The 20,365-nt window shown below is 51.1% G+C and overlaps 1 protein-coding gene across 1 annotated transcript in view; it reads right to left on the reverse strand.

Moving 5' to 3' along the window:
- Positions 1–2,320: 2,320 nt before the first annotated feature.
- The window catches only part of tacc2 (transforming, acidic coiled-coil containing protein 2), a gene marked incomplete at its 5' end in the record, with an annotated part of 20,600 nt that continues 2,555 nt past the window's right edge, over positions 2,321–20,365 (reverse strand). Inside the window, 16 exon segments of the mRNA XM_084461461.1 lie at positions 2,321–3,299; positions 3,666–3,786; positions 4,032–4,138; positions 4,331–4,489; positions 6,573–6,624; positions 7,273–7,349; positions 7,724–7,864; positions 11,183–11,236; positions 12,167–12,259; positions 13,672–13,806; positions 15,222–15,363; positions 15,837–15,940; positions 16,109–16,158; positions 17,717–17,909; positions 18,003–18,063; positions 19,576–20,365. The exon segment at positions 19,576–20,365 is cut by the window's right edge and continues 654 nt beyond it. Of these exon segments, the coding sequence (XP_084317587.1) occupies positions 3,234–3,299; positions 3,666–3,786; positions 4,032–4,138; positions 4,331–4,489; positions 6,573–6,624; positions 7,273–7,349; positions 7,724–7,864; positions 11,183–11,236; positions 12,167–12,259; positions 13,672–13,806; positions 15,222–15,363; positions 15,837–15,940; positions 16,109–16,158; positions 17,717–17,909; positions 18,003–18,063; positions 19,576–20,365 (2,345 nt within the window). The 3' untranslated portion in view covers positions 2,321–3,233.

The following is a 20,365-nucleotide window of genomic DNA, read 5'->3' on the forward strand; positions in this document are numbered from 1 at the left end:
GTCGCTGGTGGTCGGTCCGTAAATGTGGCGATCGCACAATGAAAAGCAGGTCGTTTGCCGCTAAAGCCCCTCTGATCGTAATCTGAGCTATCACAGGGCTAATACCCCCCCACATGCAGGTGCTAGGGGATTATCACCCCCCCTCCTGCCACCAGGGATCCACTGCTGCTGCTTTGCAGCCACTGGGTGCTTCCCAACCAGACTAATCAGGGCGGAGGGAGGTTATCGTAGGACTGACGCCTTATCCTGCAGCCACACACCTTTCTCGGCTCTGCCTCTCCATGGCCACCCGGCTTCGCCCAGCCTCACTTAGCTCCACCCAGCTTCACCTACCCTGGGGGCCTATTCGCTTTGCAGTTGTGGTTTCCAGGCTAAGCAGATCTGGATCCCTACTGTCCAAAAACGGGCCTACCCATAAACCTATGATGCAATGCGACAAGTTTCTTCAAGAAAGTCTTCTGGAATAGGTTACTTCAACTGGTATATCCGTGTTTTCGTAGCGACTGGTGAGACTAGGCTGCTAAAATCGGCAGTTGTGTGGCAGGATCCCAGTGGGTTCTAGACCGGAAACAGAGCACTGAACAGTGAACAGAAACCCTGGGGAGAGCCTGGTGACGTCCACCTAGCTTCACAAGCTTCTCCTATGTTCACTCAGTCCCTTGTTGCACTTAAAAGAGGCGTCGCTCATTTTGTAAACGATGCGTACCAGCCACAGAAGAACAACTCAACATGCAATGAAATCACAACAGTAGGTAAATACTTTTAACCCCAGTCCAGGTTCAAGGCTGGCCACTCGACAGAGACCGCCCTCCTTGCAGTAATGGAGTCACTCCATGCCGCAAGAGCGAACTCTCTCTCTTCTGTCCTGATATTGTTAGACCTGTCAGCAGCATTTGATACGGTAGACCACCAGATCCTCCTCTCCACCCTCGAGGAGAAAGGCGTCACTGGCTCTGCATACTCCCTGTTTGCATCCTACCTGACGGGCCGCTCCTACTAGGTGACATGGAGAGGGTCGATGTCGGAATCGCATAGTCTGACTATGGGGGTTTCACAAGGGTCTGTCATGGCTCCTCTCCTTTTTTCCCCCTACACTACATCTCTGGGTTCTGTCATTCGCTCGCATGACTTCTCCTATCACTGCTATGCCGATGACACCCAGCTGGTCCTGTCATTTCCCCCTTCTGATACATAAGTGGAGACACGCATCGCTGGGTGCTTTGCTGACATCTCGGAGTGTATGACAACACATCACCTCAAGCTCAATCTGGACAAGACTGAGCTGCTGTTCCTCCCGGAACCCTGAACGACCAACTGTCATTCTCTGCACATATCATATCCGTCACACGCTCCTGCAGATTCATCTCACATCCGGATGAGTCGCCCTTTCCTCACTGATGAAATGGCACAGGTGCTCATCCAGACCCTGGTCATCTCCCGCCTGGACTACTGACATCAGGACAGCAGAGTTGCTGCCCATCTTTCGCCGCAGGCTCAAAACTAATCTCTTCAAGAAATACTACCACGATCCTCCCTCTTAAGCACCTATTGTATTTTAGATTGCTCTTTGCCTTCAGCACTAGATTATGCTCTAAGTCACTTGTTTTAGAAAGGAGGTCCACTTTTGAGTTCTGGCAAGTAGTAGTACATTGGCTTTTCCCTCATTAAATGCAATTATTGTAAGTCGCTTTGAATAAAAGCGTCAGCTAAATGACTGTAATGTAAAGTAACACAATATTCACTTCACTAACCCAGCAGATGTAACCTGGTGACTCTGCTAACATAAACATATTACATGTAGCACCTTTACTTGTGTGCTGTATGTTATGTGTTTGTATGTATAGTATGTTGTATATTGTGTCTTTTATGACCCAAGGAAGAGTAGCTATCACTTTGCTGTCAGCTAGCGGGAATCCCAATGAAATTGGAAGAACTTGAACACACATACACAGGTGGAAGTACAAGTGCCAAGCACATGCTGTCTAACTTGTCTCTGTGCCAGGATGACTGGGTCTTTGGTTGGAGTCCCATCTGTGTGTCCACTAGCAGCCATATCTGCAGCAGGGCATCTTGAGACAGCGCCAAGCTCCCTCTGCCAGTCTGACATACTGTATCCATTACACTCAAACACAAACACAGGGTGACTGTATTCCCAGTGTGATGTGTTGGGTTCAGGCGTTGTATTGCTCTGTGTTGTGTTGTGATGTGCAACAAAAGGAAGACCCAGAGTAAGGACAGTGTATGTATTGCCATTTTTATTGCACTTTGTAAGCTGATGCTCTACAGTGTAGCTGAGCTGAGCTCTTCTGACTCACTCCCTCTGTGAGACACACCAACCATAGCAGGACTACGACATACCGATCCAAAATTAAATTACCCACAGTCTCACCCCATTACAGTTACAATTACTTTCCTTTATATCAAAATAAAATCAAAAAATAAAATCCCACAGGTTTTCAAGAAAGCTATGACACAAAATACGCACCAAGTATCTACAAGGTTACATGAAGGAAGCCTTTTGAATTGACAGAATATTGTATCAAAAATGCAAGTGTGTATCTTATTCATCAGCAGAATTTTCTATTTACAAAAGGAAGTATCTGTCCACTTCCACATGCAGTTATCTTTGTACTCATGTATACAGTACCTCTTGGTGACTGAGCAATTCACTGATTAGACAAAGTCATATACTGTATATATAGACGCTATCTTCTGTTACACTTTTCACAAGTCCTGAACTAGGAAACAGTTGGGTGAACAGTCTTTCCCCTCAGTGGCCGTCATGGCAACAGCATTCCAAATCACCTCATTATCAACCCTTTTCACACTCTTTCTCACTCACCCATTCTCTTTCTCTGACTCATTCACACTCTCTTTCTCTGACTCATTCACGCTCTATTTCTCTGACTCATTCACACGCTCTTTCTCTGACTCATTCACACTCTCTTTCGGACACACAAGAGTATTTCTCATTTGTGATATGGAATCCATTTTTAAATCCTTTCAGTGGACCCCAGATACGGGAAATTGGACACATGTTGACACATCAAAATGCACAGGGTGGGTACAAGAAGTCTTCACGGTGGGTCAAGCACTGGTCTACTGTACTACACAAGGACAAAGTCAGTAGTGTAAAACTCAGAGGCCTGTCTAGGGCTGGAGGAAGGGTGGAGAAACTCTCGTCTTCTCCTCAGCCCTGGGAGGTCCAGGCAGCGTCAGACGTGGCAGTGCTGCTAGCTCTTCCCCATCTTGGCAATCAGCTCGTCACAGATCTTGGTGAGCTCCTCGATCTCTTTGTTCTGTACAGGAGAAACACAGTCAGGAGGTGACAGTCCCTCCTTCAATATGGACAAGCCGTGCTTGACATCGCCATGGGAGGGTGATGGACGTTATCTAATGCTACATTTAGCAGTTAGCATTTAGCGGTTAGCATTTGAACGATTACCATTTAGCCTTTAGCATCTAAGCCATGTGTTTTCATATCGTCTGCATGTCCATACAGCTATAAAGCTAACGTTTTAAGTGCTTTTAATAACCTGCCAAGTGACTACGGTTGAAAAACCAGCACTTTAACTGGAAAGTTGGTCGATGTGCACTGGCCGTCTAAAAAAAAAAGGAACTCTATAAAGTAAGCAAATTGGCTCAAGGGTGTGGTTGTGTCTGACCTTCTGCTCCAGTGTGCGTTCCAGGGAGTCCACCTTCATCTGCTCCTTCCTCAGACTGGCCTGGTAGGCCGCCTGCTCCTGCTTGGCTTTGGACCTCACATGGGCTATGTCTGAGTTTGCCCTGCGGACACACACACACACACAGATAAGATTCATCATCATCTAATCACCTTCACTGATTGGAGATTGCAGATGATATGAAAGTATATACTTCCATTAATTGGAAGGTTGGCTCTCCAGGGGGTGTTTGGTTTCCCTCAGAGTTGCCCATTTGGGATTGTTTATTGGTCTCACTGAGCTGAGTGAACTGAATCAGGTATTTGATGTAGGCTACTGTGTATTTGTTCCACGGACGTGTGGACTCACCTGTCTAACTTCTCCTCAGCGTGGACCTTCAGGGCCTGGTACCGCTGTTCTTCCTTACGAACCCGTGACAGGTACTCCTGGGCACACTTCTTCAGAACCTCCTCATTCTGAACACACACACACATACAGTACACACACCATCGTTAGGGGGTTTGATGCACCAGGACAAACGTGTCTATGTGAGTATGTGTGTGTGCTTGCATTTGTGTGTGTGTGTGTGTGTGTGTGTGTGCGTGTGCGTGTGCAAGTGTGCGTGTGTTGTGTACTGTATCTGTGTGTGTCTGAGCAGGACCTCCCACCTTGCGGAAGCCCTCCAGCACATCTTTCATCTTCTCGTATCGGCGGAAGAGGTCGGCCAGGGACTTCTCCACCGAGTTCAGGTCCGCCAGAGCCTGGTCCTTCTCCAGGATCAGCTGCTGGATGGTGTGGTGGGACAGAGACTTCTCCTTCTGCTCATCCTCTGATGAACATGGACACACACACAAACATGCACACACACACACACACACACACACACACACACACACACACACACACACACACACACATAGATTAGACTGCAGTCCTGATACTGCAACTGCACACACACACTCACACACACACACACACACACACACACACACACACACACACACGCTCCCTCTAGCTATCTCCCAAACTTCATAGAGTACTGCACATATAAGAATGGGTTGGTGAGCAGTTATTGACGTCTGCCCGAGGGCGTCACTGTTCCACCCAGTTGCAATGTGAAGCATGCAGACAGAACGAACACCGAACAATGAGAGGAGCCAGAGAGACTAGAGGAGGGGTGTCACCAGAGGACCTTGGGAGTTCTGCCCCGCGCTCCCACCACACACCAACACCCTTTTGTTTTTACAGGTTAAGGAGAGCAATGCGACCAAGAGTCTAAAACAGATAACATACTTGGCCCCTAAGAACCAGGGGGCAGGTGTGAGATCAGGTGTCTGCCTGCCTTTACACGTCGGAAGTACAACAACAACAGAGTCTCACGAGTGATGGATAAAAAATAGAGAGACAAATGTTACTAGACGAGGAGAGATAGAGTCTGCTCTCTCTCTCTCTATGAAGGACAGATATGGGCTGACACAAACAACTGGAGGAAGAGTCCGCGGTACTCACCTGGCATGCCTGACAGGGGGTATCAAATAGAAAGGGGGCACGGATGAGAGCAGAACAGAAAAGAAGGGACTGTGTTAAGTCAAGCTGGGAGGGCAGCACATGTGACAGAGACGTGTGTGTTAGACTGAGGCCCTCTCTGAGAGAGGACATGGAGCAGAGCAGCAGGATGAGCTCCCCAGGAATGACCGGAGAGACAGAGAGATGAGTAGTGAGAGAGATGAGAGAGAGAGGTGAGTGGCAGTGTGTGTGTGTGTGAGAGAGAGATGTGTGAGTGAGTGAGTGAGTGAGTGAGTGAGTGAGTGAGTGTGTGTGTGTGTGTGAGAGAGAGAGAGAGAGGTGTGTGAGTGAGTGAGTGAGTGAGTGTGTGTGTGTGTGTGTGTGTGTGTGTGTGTGTGTGTAAGAGAGAGAGAGGTGAGTGAGTGAGTGAGTGAGTGAGTGAGTGAGTGAGTGAGTGAGTGAGTGAGTGAGTGAGTGAGTGAGTGAGTGTGTGTGTGTGTGTGTGTGAGAGAAAGAGAGATGAGTGAGTGAGAGCAGCAGGATAATGAGAGCATCCAGTGGGTTTAAGGTGGAGTGATGGATGAGGCCAGATAACTGAGTGGAAAAGGTGAGGATGTTACTTTTCAGTTTCATCGTGACACCAAACAAACAAACCATTCAGAACAAAATTAACAAATTGATAAAAGAGATGATTCAATGAACGCTAGTGTGTGTGTGTGTGTGTGTGTGTGCGTGTGTGTGTGTGTGCGTGTGTGTGTTAGAGTTTGTGTCTGTGTGTGTGCGTTTGTTAGAGAGTGTGTGTGTGTGTGTGTTACTGTGTGTGTGCGTGCGTGCGTGAATGTGTGTTAGTGTGTGCGCGCGCGTGAAGGGTCGTAAACATAAAAATCAGATACTGCGGAGCCGGGCTTATGCATTTTTGTCATCTGCAAACAGCTGCCATGTTGAATGTGGGGTAGGAAGGGGCTTGTGCATCTGCTGTCCCTCAGCCATGTATGTGAGACAGACGCAGACCTAGAGGACCTGGGCTAGACTCAGCCACATTCACACACAGCCGCTGTGTGTTTGAGAATCTGGACCCTGTAGGAGTTTATAGACTGAACATGTGTATATGCTTGCTGAAATCAAGTTGGTCAGTAATGTTTTATTCTTTTAATTTGTTGTTTTGTGCCCCATTCACATCATCTGAGAACTATGTGGCCTTGATGAACTGTACCCAGTGGTATCTGTACGGTCACACCTGCGGTGACGTCCTTTTGTTCTGCTGTGTAACTGTTACCTGAAGGGAATACTATCCTGAGAGATTCTGGGGTCTCTGTGAATTGTCTCTCTCCAACGTGCATGTTGAATAAAGACAGTTTGACAGTTTGAAGTCTGAGGGAATGAAGACTCAAGGTTTCTCCCACAACACTCACCTATCATCTGTGCGATGGTCTTCTCATACTCTGCCACGATTCTCCTACGGTCAGAGAGAGTCAGAGGAGAGAGGACATGAAGACGTTCAAACTTTAACACCCTTCTGCAGTACAGAGGCGCTAACAGATGAAAAAAACAAAACGCTCACGTGTCCTGTGAGCAAATGAGATCAGAGCCTTGTCAAAGAAGTGAGTCAACTGGGGCTATCTTTGGCCTGGGTCAGGGTAAAGGGTTAGGGTCAGGGTGGAACTGGGACTAAATCCTGCTTTGTGTTCGTGGGTGACTGAGTGAGCTTCCTCTGTGCTGGTGATTGCCTAGCAACGCTCAGACCTGCGGGAGGGAGAGGGTGCTTGTTTTGGGAAAAGCAGGTTGCCATAGAGATAAGCGGATGGATTAGCACTGACCTCCCACCCACCCCCCTCCCACCCCTCAGCTTCTTAGAGCCTCCTCATCCCTGAGCTCAATCAGTCTAATGATGTAATGAAGTAATGAAGTAAAGCTCTTCTCTCATCCACTCTAACTAGGCAGGGAGCAGATGGATCACCAAGACTCCCCTCCCCTGCATGTGCTTGCTGGCTGGACAAGGGGTTAATTCCATCTAGTTTAAACACACACCCTAAAACCATCGTCTTCAACATTTGCACGGCCTTTTTCAACCGGCTACCTGCTCAAGCCTCAGGTGAGATCTCACCTCATTTCCACCACTTCCTGTCGGCTGTCTTCATACTTCCTCTGCCACTCCAACACCTCCTTCTCTTTATTCACGATCTGAGGAGGAGGAGGAGAGGAGGGGGAGGAGAGGAGGAGGAGAGGAGGGGGAGGAGAGGAGGGAAGGAGGAGGGGAGGGGGAGGAGAGGAGGAGGAGGCGGGGCAGAACATCCTTCAGTTGTGTGACGCAGCATTGCGCGGACGAACACATAGTATGTCATGTGATTTGAGAGACTGTATGTTGTGTGTGTATGTGTGCGTTCCCATGTGTGTGCGTGTGTTTGTGTGTGTATGTGTGCATTCCCGTGTGTGTGTGTGTGTGCGTGTGTTTAGGTGTGTGTGTGCGTGTGTATGCGTGCATTCCTGCATGCGTGTGTGCATTCCCAAGTGTGCGCGTGCGTGCCTGCGTACGTGTTTGCATATGTGTGTACTACCTCCTCTCTAGCGATGCCCAGGGAGTGGTCCATGTCCCTGGGCAGGTAGGGGCTGTCCCGCAGGGGCTGTGGGCGGTAGGCCGGGCGGCCGGCATACAACGAGCTCTCCCCTGGAGACACCGCCTCTCTCTCCCGCTGCTGCTTCCAGGCGCCAGGCCGGGACAGGACAGGACAGGAGGAGACACACACACACACATAGTTAGACCCTCTTATATAGTCACTCAGACCTGAGTCAAACGTAGAGTTCAACTGGGTAGACCTAAATGAAGTGTCTGTCAGCGTTTGACCCAGGCCTGCTGTGGTCATGAAGCTAGCTAGGGTCACCACACACACACACTCTCTGAGGACCCTGCACCAAACCACAGGGCAGCATCGTATCAGAAGATGCCACTCAGCACACCCGGTATGCAGATGACGCAGGCTCTGCAATGTTCCTGAAGACTACGGAAGCTTGCAATGTGATTGGATGGAGCAGTCTTCAGTGCCATAGTTGTTGGCTATGCTTGCCTGTTTGTCTGAATAGCTTGGCTGTGATTGGGTACAGGTGGGGGAGGGAGGGGGGGGGGGGGCTATACAGAGAAATGTTGCATCAGACTCTACGGGGAGAGACAGGAAGGGACGGGCAGCAAAAAGAAAGGAGTGTTAGTGGTGCGTTAGAGGTCCTCACACTACTGCGGCTCACCAGACCCAACGGTAACTGCCCAACCTGCTACCTTGTCAAGCTTCTCCTCGGCTAAAGCATACTGCTGTGGAATCCAAACCAAATCCTACATTATAGGCTCCCTTGATAACGTCACTGAACCGGCGGTCAGTTAGGATGTGCTGGAGAACAGCTGGGTGTGCTGGAGTGCCTGACCCAATCCTAGCTCAGCGCTCGTTAAGGCTGCGTTGCCTTTTTGGGGCCCTCAAACAGACTCTGGTGGGGATTAATAATCTCGAGGAGGGGGGAGGGATTAAGGGAAGATTTAGCTGAATGTGAATATGGTTATTATTCAGTGATACAGGGGTGTGGCTGCAGGCTTTGCCTACACTAATTGCATTATTGTACACTATGAAACTGGGACTGTAGGTTCTGGGCGATAGTCAGCTTCATACCATACTCTGGTAGAGGGTTTGTACAGACGACAGTGGATGACTAATCCAGAATCCAGTTTAAACAGCTAGGCAGGGTAAAACCCAATTTATGCTTCGTCGCTCGACACTTTTGACGTCCTGGGCGACACTTTTTTGTGGAAAAAAAAGTGTCGCCGAGCGATGTCACGCACTAACAGATTTTTCTAATGTCTCTGACTCCGTCACAAATTGTCGCTCAAGTGTGATTGGATAGCCGGAGAGAAGGCTTGTGCGTTGCCATGGATATGCTTGTCCCGCAGCCTTGTTTTATTTTTGTCTGTCATTTGACGTTTGGCTGAGCAGAGGAACCTCTCTCCCACTTTGTGAGGAGATATCCCATTTATACATTTCATCCCTGAGCAGAGGAACGTCTCTCCCAGCTTGTGAGGAGATATCCCCATCTATACAATTCATCCCTGCCCCTTCACAGAGATGCCCAAGTACTGCGGAAAAGAATGAAAACAAACCACAATGAAAACCGCTCTCTGAACAACCTCTTTACCGCAGATTAAACTCTTAAAGCTGCTTCTCTCAGAATGACAACAAACACGCAGCAGAATGACAGGCGCGCGGCTGATTGTTTCCATAGAGATGACATGAAGTGTCGCCCTATAAGCATAAATGCTACATTTTTTTGGGTCGAGCCAAATTTTTGAGCAACACTTTTCAAGAAGCAAAAATTAGGCTTAAAGGAGTAGTAAAGGGAAAAATCATGTTTAGCCCTGTTTTAAGGTTACTTATGATCATATACAATGGTTCAGATCAAAAGGTTGACAAAACTAGCACTTTTGAGAAAGTCTGATAATTGCTCTACCATCGTTTTGGTCATACAATGGATGTGGGCGGGCACTGTAAAAAATCATTCAAAAAACTCTCAATTTCAAAGACAAGAAACTCACCGAGGTGTAGTTGGCGTTCTGACATATAATTCGCCATAAAGTAAGATTCTAGTTCATCTGGAAAGGCTAAATATTTAACATAGAACTATTTAGTCGCAGCACATACGTGTGTAAACTTCTGCAAACTAGGTAGCCTAGCAACATAAATAATAACAATAGCTACCGTAAGTAGTTCCGTTTCCCTATTGGCCTGAATCCCCTCTGCGGATTGATCTACACATCTACAACGGTCGCGTCAATACAAGTCAATGGATTTCATAAAATGATCAATAAAACCATACAGGATTCATACTTTGCAGCGAATTTGATGTCAGAACACCAACGGACACCAATTACCCCCTCGGTGAGCTTCTTGTCTTTGAAATCGAGTTTAACATGTTCTTGAATGATTTTTCACAGTGCCCACCCACATCCATTGTATGACCTAAACGGTGGTAGAGCAATTATCAGACTTTCTCAAAAGTGCTAGTTTTGTCAACGTTTTGATCTAAACCATTGTATATGATCATAAGTAACCTTAAAACAGGGCTAAACATGCATTTTCCCTTTACTACTCCTTTAAGAGTCATGGTTGACAAATCCCTAAACCCTGAGTCTTCATCTATTCTAGACGATACATGCGGTGTACCCCCCAAATGTAATTATGCTCAGTGTGTGTGTGTGTGTGTGTGTGTGTGTGTGTGTGTGTGTGTGTGTGTGTGTGTGAAAATGTTTCGAAATAGAACATTACTGAGGTCATGGTTCTACCGTGAACCTTTTCTCAGATTCTTCTATTGTTCCAGCATATAAAACAGAAAAAGAAAACTATGGAGAACCCCCCCCCCAACCATACTCAGTTTACCTACGACTTTTGTGTTGTCCTGGGTTCTCTTCCCATATGAAACAAACACAAGAAGCTGTCAATGTTAGCATCAATGTTGGACACGTGACAACATCCTCATTAAGACAGCGTCTGAGGTCAAGTGTGAAGGGGGAAGGGTCAGCAGCTGTAAGGGGAGGATCCTGGGGCACACGTGGAGAGAGAGAGAGAGAGAGAGAGAGAGGGTAGGAGAGAGATAGAGAGAGAGAGGGTAGGAGAGAGAGAGAGAGAGAGAGAGGGTAGGGGAGAGAGAGAGGGTAGGAGAGAGAGAGAGAGAGAGAGAGAGAGAGGGTAGGAGAGAGAGAGAGAGAGGGTGGGAGAGAAAGAGAGACAGAGAGAGGGAGAGGGAGGGGGGGAGAGATAGTTAGAGAAGGAGGGAGAAGGTGGGAGAAAGAGAGGGGGATGTGAAGAGAGAGGAAGAGAGAGAGGGTGGGAGAGGGAGAGGTGCGTGTGTGTGTTTGTAGGGGGGGTCCTCTCTCTTCCTCCTCTGCAGGTTACAGCCCATGAATCAAAGCAGTGGGTGTGGCCTCTAGTGGGATTAGGGTAGGGTTGGGGAACAGCACTCAGTGAGGGAGGGTCACCTCTTACTTTGGGTGAACTGTTGAGGTTCCACTTTGGAAGGCGGGGCTTCTTGAAGAAAGACTGTAGAGCATGTGAGACAACGAGAGCATGAGAGGTGGTAGAGAACAGAGGAGGTGTGGGGGGGGGGGGGGGTGTCTGTACCGCACCTGGACAAACCTGCCAACCCAGTTTCAAACATGGCAACCCAGTTTGAGATTCCGTAGTGACCTTTTGATATAGCAGATCCAAGGCCTGAGTCCAGGAAGGGAGATAGTCCTCACTCTCAGTACAAGCCTTACTAAACTGGCCTGGCAGAAAAACCTGTTCCTCATTCAGTTGAGTTGTTAGTTGAGTTAGGGACCAAGATCAGAAAACAAGAATGTGACGAGGGATTGATGATGAGAGAGAGAGAGAGGGAGAGAGAGCTGCATTCAGCACATGTCATCGGTCAGGGCTGATGACAGAGATCTCAGCAGATAATGAAACTGAGCCGCTTAAGCGTGGAGGGAGAGAGGGAGAGAGAGAGAGAGAGAGAGAGAGAGAGAGAGAGAGAGAGACATCCCACAAGTCACGTTCATGTCATGTTTCTCAGAGCTTCTCCTGCACAGGCGACATGCATGCTGGGGGAGGAGGGGGTGGGGGGGGGGGGGGGGGGGGTGGGAGGAGACATGGCGCTCAGCTCCGACGATCCAGGAGAGCTGGGGGGGGGGGGGGCTAGTCCGGGACAGGAAGCCATGTTAGAAATGTTATATGCGCCGGGGGGGGGGGGGGGGTATTGTCGATGTTGCTGTTGTTTGTGGTTGTTGTTGTTGTTGTTGTACAGCCGCCATGTTGGGTGCACGGCCATGGGGTCACACACAGGGTGGTGTGATCTGAGGGTTTAGGGGACAGGAAGGAACACTCCCATGCTGCCACACACTCTCGCACACATGCATAAACACGCACACGCGCACACACACACACACACACACACACACAGGAGAGCAGGTGCAGGCTGAGTCAGCACAGTACCTGGGGGGACACAGTGGAGAGGGAGGGGCTCTGAGAGATGTTTTTGGCTACCTGCAGAGCCTCTATCCTCAGGGCAGCGAGAACCAGCTCCTCCTGGGCCACATCGGGGGTGGGGGTGGGGGGGGGGAGGAATGTCAGAGGAGGAGAGGGGTTGGAGGGGCGAGCGTGTGGCCCAAGGGGCGAGGGTGCAGACAGGAGGAGACATAGAGACCAAAGTTGAGCACGTACACCATCCCTGCTGGGCTCGCCCTAACCAACCTCCCCCTAACCAACCCTCCCCCTAACCAACCTCCCCCTAACCAACCCTCCCCCTAACCAACCCTCCCCCTAACCAACCCTCCCCTAACCAACCCTCCCCCTAACCAACCCTCCCCCTAACCAACCTCCCCCTAACCAACCCTCCCCCTAACCAACCCTCCCCCTAACCAACCCTCCCCCTAACCAACCTCCCCCTAACCAACCCTCCCCTAACCAACCCTCCCCTAACCAACCCTCCCCTAACCAACCCTCCCCCTAACCAACCCTCCCCCTAACCAACCCTCCCCTAACCAACCCTCCCCTAACCAACCCTCCCCTAACCAACCCTCCCCTAACCAACCCTTCCCCTAACCAACCCTCCCCTAACCAACCTCCCCCTAACCAACCCTCCCCTAACCAACCCTCCCCTAACCAACCCTCCCCTAACCAACCCTTCCCCTAACCAACCCTCCCCTAACCAACCCTTCCCCTAACCAACCCTCCCCCTAACCAACCCTCCCCCTAACCAACCTCCCCCTAACCAACCTCCCCCTAACCAACCCTCCCCCTAACCAACCCTCCCCCTAACCAACCCTCCCCCTAACCAACCCTCCCCCTAACCAACCCTCCCACTAACCAACCCTCCCCTAACCAACCCTCCCACTAACCAACCCTCCCCTAACCAACCCTCCCCCTAACCAACCCTCCCCTAACCAACCCTCCCCCTAACCAACCCTCCCCTAACCAACCTCCCCATAACCAACCCTCCCCTAACCAACCCTCCCCTAACCAACCTCCCCATAACAACCCTCCCCCTAACCAACCTCCCCCTAACCAACCCTTCCCCTAACCAACCCTCCCACTAACCAACCCTTCCCCTAACCAACCTCCCCCTAACCAACCCTCCCCCTAACCAACCTCCCCATAACAACCCTCCCCCTAACCAACCTGCCCCTAACCAACCTCCCCCTAACCAACCTCCCCCTTACCAACCCTCCCACTAACCAACCCTCCCCCTAACCAACCCTTCCCCTAACCAACCCTCCCCCTAACCAACCCTTCCCCTAACCAACCTCCCCATAACCAGGCAGATGAATCAGAACCGTAACAGAAGAAGGAGGAAACTGAACAGGCAAGATGGGAATAACACACACACACACACACACACCATGTAAATAACTGTAGTGTACACCAGAGAGCAGTATAGAGGCCCAGGGAAGCAACGGTAGGAGGAGGAGGAGGGGGGGTTTGTGCGTCCGTCTACACACCTGGAGTTTGTGGGCGAAGGCGGTGGGGTTGGTCTCTGCCAGGTCTGCCTCCAGGTACTGCAGGCGGTCGCCACACTCTGACAGCCTGTCTAACAGGGGGGCCTCCGGGGCCGAGGCCGGGGACTCCACTGAGCCCTGGGAGGGGGGCCGCAGGGGCACCAGGGAGGGAGGGAGAGTGGGGGGGGTCGGGGGTCAGGGGTCAGCATGGCGGAGCAAGCACCGGGCGCATCCTCGGTAGGGGAGTAGGGCTAAGTGGCCGAGGGGGGGTTGTGCAAACTGTTTTGTGGCTGGCTAGTTACTCCTTACATACTGTATCAGTACCGCCACAGAATGGCCACTGGTGTTGAGTCTGATGATAGCGCTCTGTCTCCATCTAGTGGCTAAACGATGTCAACACAGTATGTGAACTAGGAATGTATATATTTACACACACACACACACACACACACACACACACACACACACACACACACACACACACACACACACACTATATGGATAAAAGTATTGGGACACCTGCACATACTGTGCACATCCTGCACTTACAGGAGCTTTTATGACATCCCATTCTAAATTCATAGGCATTAATATGGAGTTGGTCCCCCCTTTGCAGCTATAACAGCTTCCACTCTTCTGGGAAGGCTTTCTACAAGATTTTGGAGTGTGTCTGTGGGAAGTTTTGCCCATTCATCCAGAAGAGCATTTGTGAGGTCAGACACTGATGTTGGACGAGAGGGCCTAGCTCGCCATCTCCGTTCTAATTCATCCCACAGGTGTTCCATGTGGCTGAGGTCAGGAAATGTTACGTCCAGATTGCTCTAATGACATGATGGAACAATGGGAGATGTAGGGTAGGGTGTGTGTGTGGTCTGCTCTGGCTCGCTGAGGTAGGGTAGGGTGTGTGTGTGGTCTTCTCTGGCTCGCTGAGGTAGGGTAGGGTGTGTGTGTGGTCTGCTCTGGCTCGCTGAGGTAGGGTAGGGTGTGTGTGTGGTCTGCTCTGGCTCGCTGAGGTAGGGTAGGGTGTGTGTGTGGTCTGCTCTGGCTCGCTGAGGTACGGTAGGGTGTGTGTGTGGTCTGCTCTGGCTCGCTGAGGTAGGGTAGGGTGTGTGTGTGGTCTGCTCTGGCTCGCTGAGGTAGGGTAGGGTGTGTGTGTGGTCTGCTCTGGCTCGCTGAGGTAGGGTAGGGTGTGTGTGTGGCCTGCTCTGGCTCGCTGAGGTAGGGTAGGGTGTGTGTGTGGTCTGCTCTGGCTCGCTGAGGTAGGGTAGGGTGTGTGTGTGGCCTGCTCTGGCTCGCTGAGGTAGGGTAGGGTGTGTGTGTGTGGTCTGCTCTGGCTCGCTGAGGTAGGGTAGGGTGTGTGTGTGGTCTGCTCTGGCTCGCTGAGGTAGGGTAGGGTGTGTGTGTGGTCTGCTCTGGCTCGCTGAGGTAGGGTAGGGTGTGTGTGGTGTCTGCTCTGGCTCGCTGAGGTAGAGTAGGGTGTGTGTGTGTGGTGTGCTCTGGCTCGCTGAGGTAGTTGAGATCACACAGCTCTCGGGTCTAGAAGAGTGACTCACCGCTGTGTCTCGGTCGGCACCGGACGCCCCGGTTTCATTCCTCCTGCCCTGGTCCCCAGCGGAGCCCTCGGGGCCCGGTCTGGAGCTCAGCGCCGGACTCTTCATCCCCGCCGTGATCTGGGCCTCCATCTCCTCAAAACTCCTACAGAGAGAGAGAGAGAGAGAGAGGGGGGGGGGGCAGAGAGAGAGAGAGAGAGAGAGAGAGAGAGGGGGGGGGCAGAGAGAGAGAGGGAGAGGAAGAGACAGGACAGAGAGAGAGAGAGAGAGGGGGGGGCAGAGAGAGAGAGGGAGAGGAAGAGACAGGACAGAGAGAGAGAGGGGGGGGGGCAGAGAGAGAGAGGGAGAGGAAGAGACAGGACAGAGAGAGAGAAAGAGAGGGGGAGAGAGAAAGAGAGAGGAGGAGAGAGAAAGAGAGAGGGGGAGGAGAGAGAGAGAGGGAGAGAGAGAGGATTTTTACATATGTGTAGGTAGTAGTGCAAATGTGATGTGTGTGTGTGTGTGTGTGTGTGATGTGTGTGTGTGTGACCTGTATGTGCCCAGTGTACTGTGAATGTAAGAAATGAGTGCTTTATATGCAATATGAAGTCAGAGCAAGCAGCTGCAGTAGGGCAGTACCCTGTACAGGGCGAGCTGGGTTCAGAACCCGGAGAACAGCTGGTCTTCAGGTCAGATACTGAGTCCAGCTTCAGGTACAGAGATGGCTTCTTCACTGACAGAGGCTGGAGACACACACACACACACACACACACACACACACACACACACACACACACACACACACACACACAGGGACACAGTTATGAAACACTGTGCATTCTGTAGGTACTGTAAACGGAAAGACAGATGTGCTAAAAATGCAGAGCAGTATATTGAGGTTTGATACTCACAGGTGAAGATGAACCAATCTTCTCCCTGTACTCAATCTCATAGTCCGGCACTGAGATACGAAGAGAGAGAGAGAGAGATAGAGATAGAGATAGAGATAGAGATAGAGATAGAGAGAGAGATAGATAGAGAGAGAGAGAGAGAGAGAGAGAGAGAGAGAGAGAGAGAGAGAGAAAGATACCGTTAAACACAGAGGGGAGAGAGACAGAGGGAGTGAGGGACAGAGAGAGAGAGAGAGAGTGACCATTAAACAGCACGTTTTCTCCTGTATTTGTATCTTTTTCATTTATTTAGCTACTTTTTCTTGCTGTTGCTGAGAGAGAGAGGGAGAGAGCATTAAACACAGAGGAGAGAGAGACAGAAAGAAAATGACAAAGAGAGAGAGAGGAGAAATGGGAAGTACAGTGCTGTATATCAACATGAGCGTTATGTTGGTGGACAGCGCTGCCTGGGGCAGGTTCATTTTTCCATCCAGTTCATCATGTCAGACACTGAGCGCCTCTGAGATGTCAGAATCAGATCCATGATGATGCAGCTCTCATCCAGTCCTGTACTGCCCTGGACGACAGGGGCACAGTAAATGCCTTTCTACCTTAACGGACAAAGCGCTTTATTCACACACATTTCCACACACCAATGGCAGCAGCTGCAATGCAAAATTCTAGCAATTTTGGGGTTCAGTGTCTTGCCCAAGGATACTTCAACATCTGGACAGGCGCAGGGATTCGAACTGCCGACCCCCCGGTCATTGGACAACTACACTGGATGATTTCAATACAGCATGTACAACTACACTGGATGACCTGTACAACTACACTGGATGACTTCAAAACAGTACTGTACACTGGATGATTTCAATACAGTACTGTATGTACAACTACACTGGATGACTACAGCACAGTATGTACAACTACACTGGATGATTTCAGTACAGTATGTACAACTACACTGGATGATTTCAACACAGTATGTACAACTACACTGGATGATTTCAGTACAGTATGTACTGAAGAGGACCCAAGATCGAACCCTGTAGGCATTACTGACGATATGTTAGCAAATATGGATCTGATGCTGAGGAGCGATAACCTGACGAGCCAGGTGATTCGCTTCACTTAACCATCTGGGAACTATCCGTTGGAAACTGTCTGGAAAAGGTCAGGCACTTTCAAAAAATACTTGCAAGGTGATTGGATGAACCATCTGTCTATCACCGTCTATCACGAGATAACCTCAACCGCTCCTTGCTGTCATCACACCTAAACCCGCCCAGCGTAGCCGTTTGTATCCCCTCTCAGAGCGTTGATTGGCTAGATTATTTTCCAATCCGACACAAACGGATATCTGTGGAGAGTATCCAGACTATTTGCGAGAGAAACAGAATGTGAGCTGGCGATGGTCAGGATGGTCTCACGAGGGTAGAGGAGTGAGGCAGATAAATGTAGTGTAACGGTAAAGACCCCCAGGCAACCCCCCCCCCCCCCTCACCGTGGGTCTGGGGAGGAAGACTGTGCCCCCCTCCCCCTCACCGTGGGTCTGGGGAGGAAGACTGTGTCTTCCCCCCCTCACCGAGGGTCTGGGGAGGAAAATTGTGCCCCCCCCCCCCTCACCGTGGGTCTGGGGAGATTGACTGTGCTCGTTGACGAAGGACGTGAGGTCGGACGGCTGGGGGAAGTCCTGGGGCTCCGCCTCCAGAGCCGCCCACTTGCTGTGATTGGAGGAGGAGGCAAGCTTCTCCTCGTCCGTGGCATGGTCGTCCTGAAGGGGGGGCGCTGGGGGGGCCTCGTCCTCCGGGGTGGGCTCCTGGACACCGGGGGGGGCACAGGGTTAGAGAGTGGTGTCTGTGTGTGTGTGTGCGTGTGCGTGTGTGTGTGTGTGTGCGTGCGTGCTGGTCACCTGTGATGATGAATCAGACATGGCCGATCTCTTCGGGGACCTCTTCACCCTGAAAGTGTTACTGTTAGAGAGAAGACACGGGGGATGGTTAACATTGACCGGTCACTAAACTGACCACAACACCACCGCCCTCTATCCATCCATCTGGACGTCCCCAGCACCAAACAAGGGAAACCTCATCTCTACAAGGAGGACATATCCGTCTCCCCAGTGGTCTGTATGTAAGTCGAATGACACACGACAGTGAGCCTCATTCTCAGGGAGCGTTTCTGAGGAGCGTTCATGAGGAGCGTTTCTGAGGAGCGTTCATGAGGAGCGTTTCTGAGGAGTGTTCATGAGGAGCGTTTCTGAGGAGCGTTCATGAGGAGCGTTTCTGAGGAGCGTTCATGAGGAGCGTTTCTGAGGAGCGTTCATGAGGAGCGTTTCTGAGGAGCGTTCATGAGGAGCGTTTCTGAGGAGCGTTCATGAGGAGCGTTTCTGAGGAGCGTTCATGAGGAGCGTTTCTGAGGAGCGTTCATGAGGAGCGTTTCTGAGAAGCGTTCATGCAGGTCAGGACATGGAGCAGAAGGAGCATCGCTGAGCCAGCGGACCCGAGAGATCAACACTCACCCGGAGCAGCACTGACGGAGCTGCTAGTTCTTATTAAGACAGTAGTTGAGCCCCACTAGTTCACTGTGGCACTGCGGTGACATGATTAGTCGGGTCAGATAGTAGATGATATGAGTAACTCGGGGGGGTTAGGGGTCAGGGGTGGGCAGTGGGGAAGGGGGTAGGGGCATTTTATCCATTAATAAGGAGGGGGATAAAGCAGAAAGGGGCAACATGCCACTTTTTGCCACTAGGATGTTTAAAAATTGTGGATCAACTGATTAGAGCTCAGCTGGCCCAAGCGGATGGGGGGTGGTGAAAGGGCAGGTGGCGATGCTACCTCCCCTGTACTTACAACAGACAACACAGAGAGGACACACCCTGGGACCTCCTGCTGTGACGTAGGAGAACACACAGACACACAGGTGACAGAGAGACAGACGGAGAAGGCTGGCACAAGAGAGCTTACACAGTAGCACACACACGTGCGCGGAAACACACACACGCACACACGCATACACACAGAAACACACAGATACATACATAAAAAAACACACATACAGATACAGTATACACACACAGAAACACATACACGCATGAACACAGAAACATACAAATATACATACAGAAACACACACACAAACAAAAACACTGCTTTTTTTTACTATACTTGTGGGGACATTTGGACAACACAAGTATAGTTATACAAGCACGCACGCACGCACGCACACACACGCATGCACACACACAGGAACCGAAACACACAGATATACAGTACACACAGAAACACACAAATAGAAACAAACACACACATACATACACACACGTGCACACACACACACACACGCATAGAAAAGCACACACAGTCACACACACGCACTCACTAACAACGTAACACTCACTAACACGTATACATACATGACACACATATAAACATTGCGTATGAAGGTAGATGAAGACAGTGACACAAAGCAGGAGAACTTACGACTTGATCGGCGTCTTCTTCTTCTTGCCTGGTTTGTTCTGGTTGTGATCCGGCAGCTCCCCAATGTTGTCGTTATCAACATCATTGGCCGGCACCTCGATGGAGGCCGAGGCAGCCTTGGGCGGGGAGCTGGCCATTTTTCTGGAGGGTGTGAAGGGGTCCACAGAGTCATCAAACGAGTCGGCGTCGAAGCTGTAGGTCGGCCGCGAGAGCTTGGGCGAGTTGGGGACGCCGCTCTTGGACGAGAAGGGGTTAAAGTTCGGGTCCTCCCACTTGTTGGGGTCAAAGTCGTAAGTGGCCTTGGGGACGGGGATGTCATCGTCGTTGTTGCCGGCGGCCGCGGGGGCGTTGTCCAGCCGCTCCGTCTGCGCCGGGGGCGGGGCCTTCTTCAGCCCCAGCCTGGGCTTCCTCAGGGGCATCTTGGCGCCCGGCTTCTTGCCCAGCTTCTTGGGGGGGGGCGAGGCCTTGCGGGGAGCCTCGCCGTTCTCCTCCAAGTAGTCGAACTCCAGCCTCACCGGCTGGCGCTTGGACACGACGGGCGCCTCCTCCGGGTTAGGGGCGGGTTTTGCGGGGGGGCCGGTGGCGGCGGCGAGGGGCGGGTCCGTGCAGCCTGATTCCTCTGCGGGGACGGGGGGGCTCCGTGGGGGGGCGGACGGCGGTCCTTTCCTCGCCAGCTCGGGGGAGTTGGCAATCTTGCTCCCCCCGGTGCTGAAAGGGTCGATCCCCTCAAAGTTGTCGGGGTCCCATTTATAGGCGCCGCCGGGGGGGATGGGGCAGTCCTCGTTGGTTT

The sequence above is a fragment of the Borostomias antarcticus genome (genome assembly GCF_949987555.1).
Source record: "Borostomias antarcticus genome assembly, chromosome: 2".
Lineage (NCBI taxonomy): Eukaryota > Metazoa > Chordata > Actinopteri > Stomiiformes > Stomiidae > Borostomias > Borostomias antarcticus.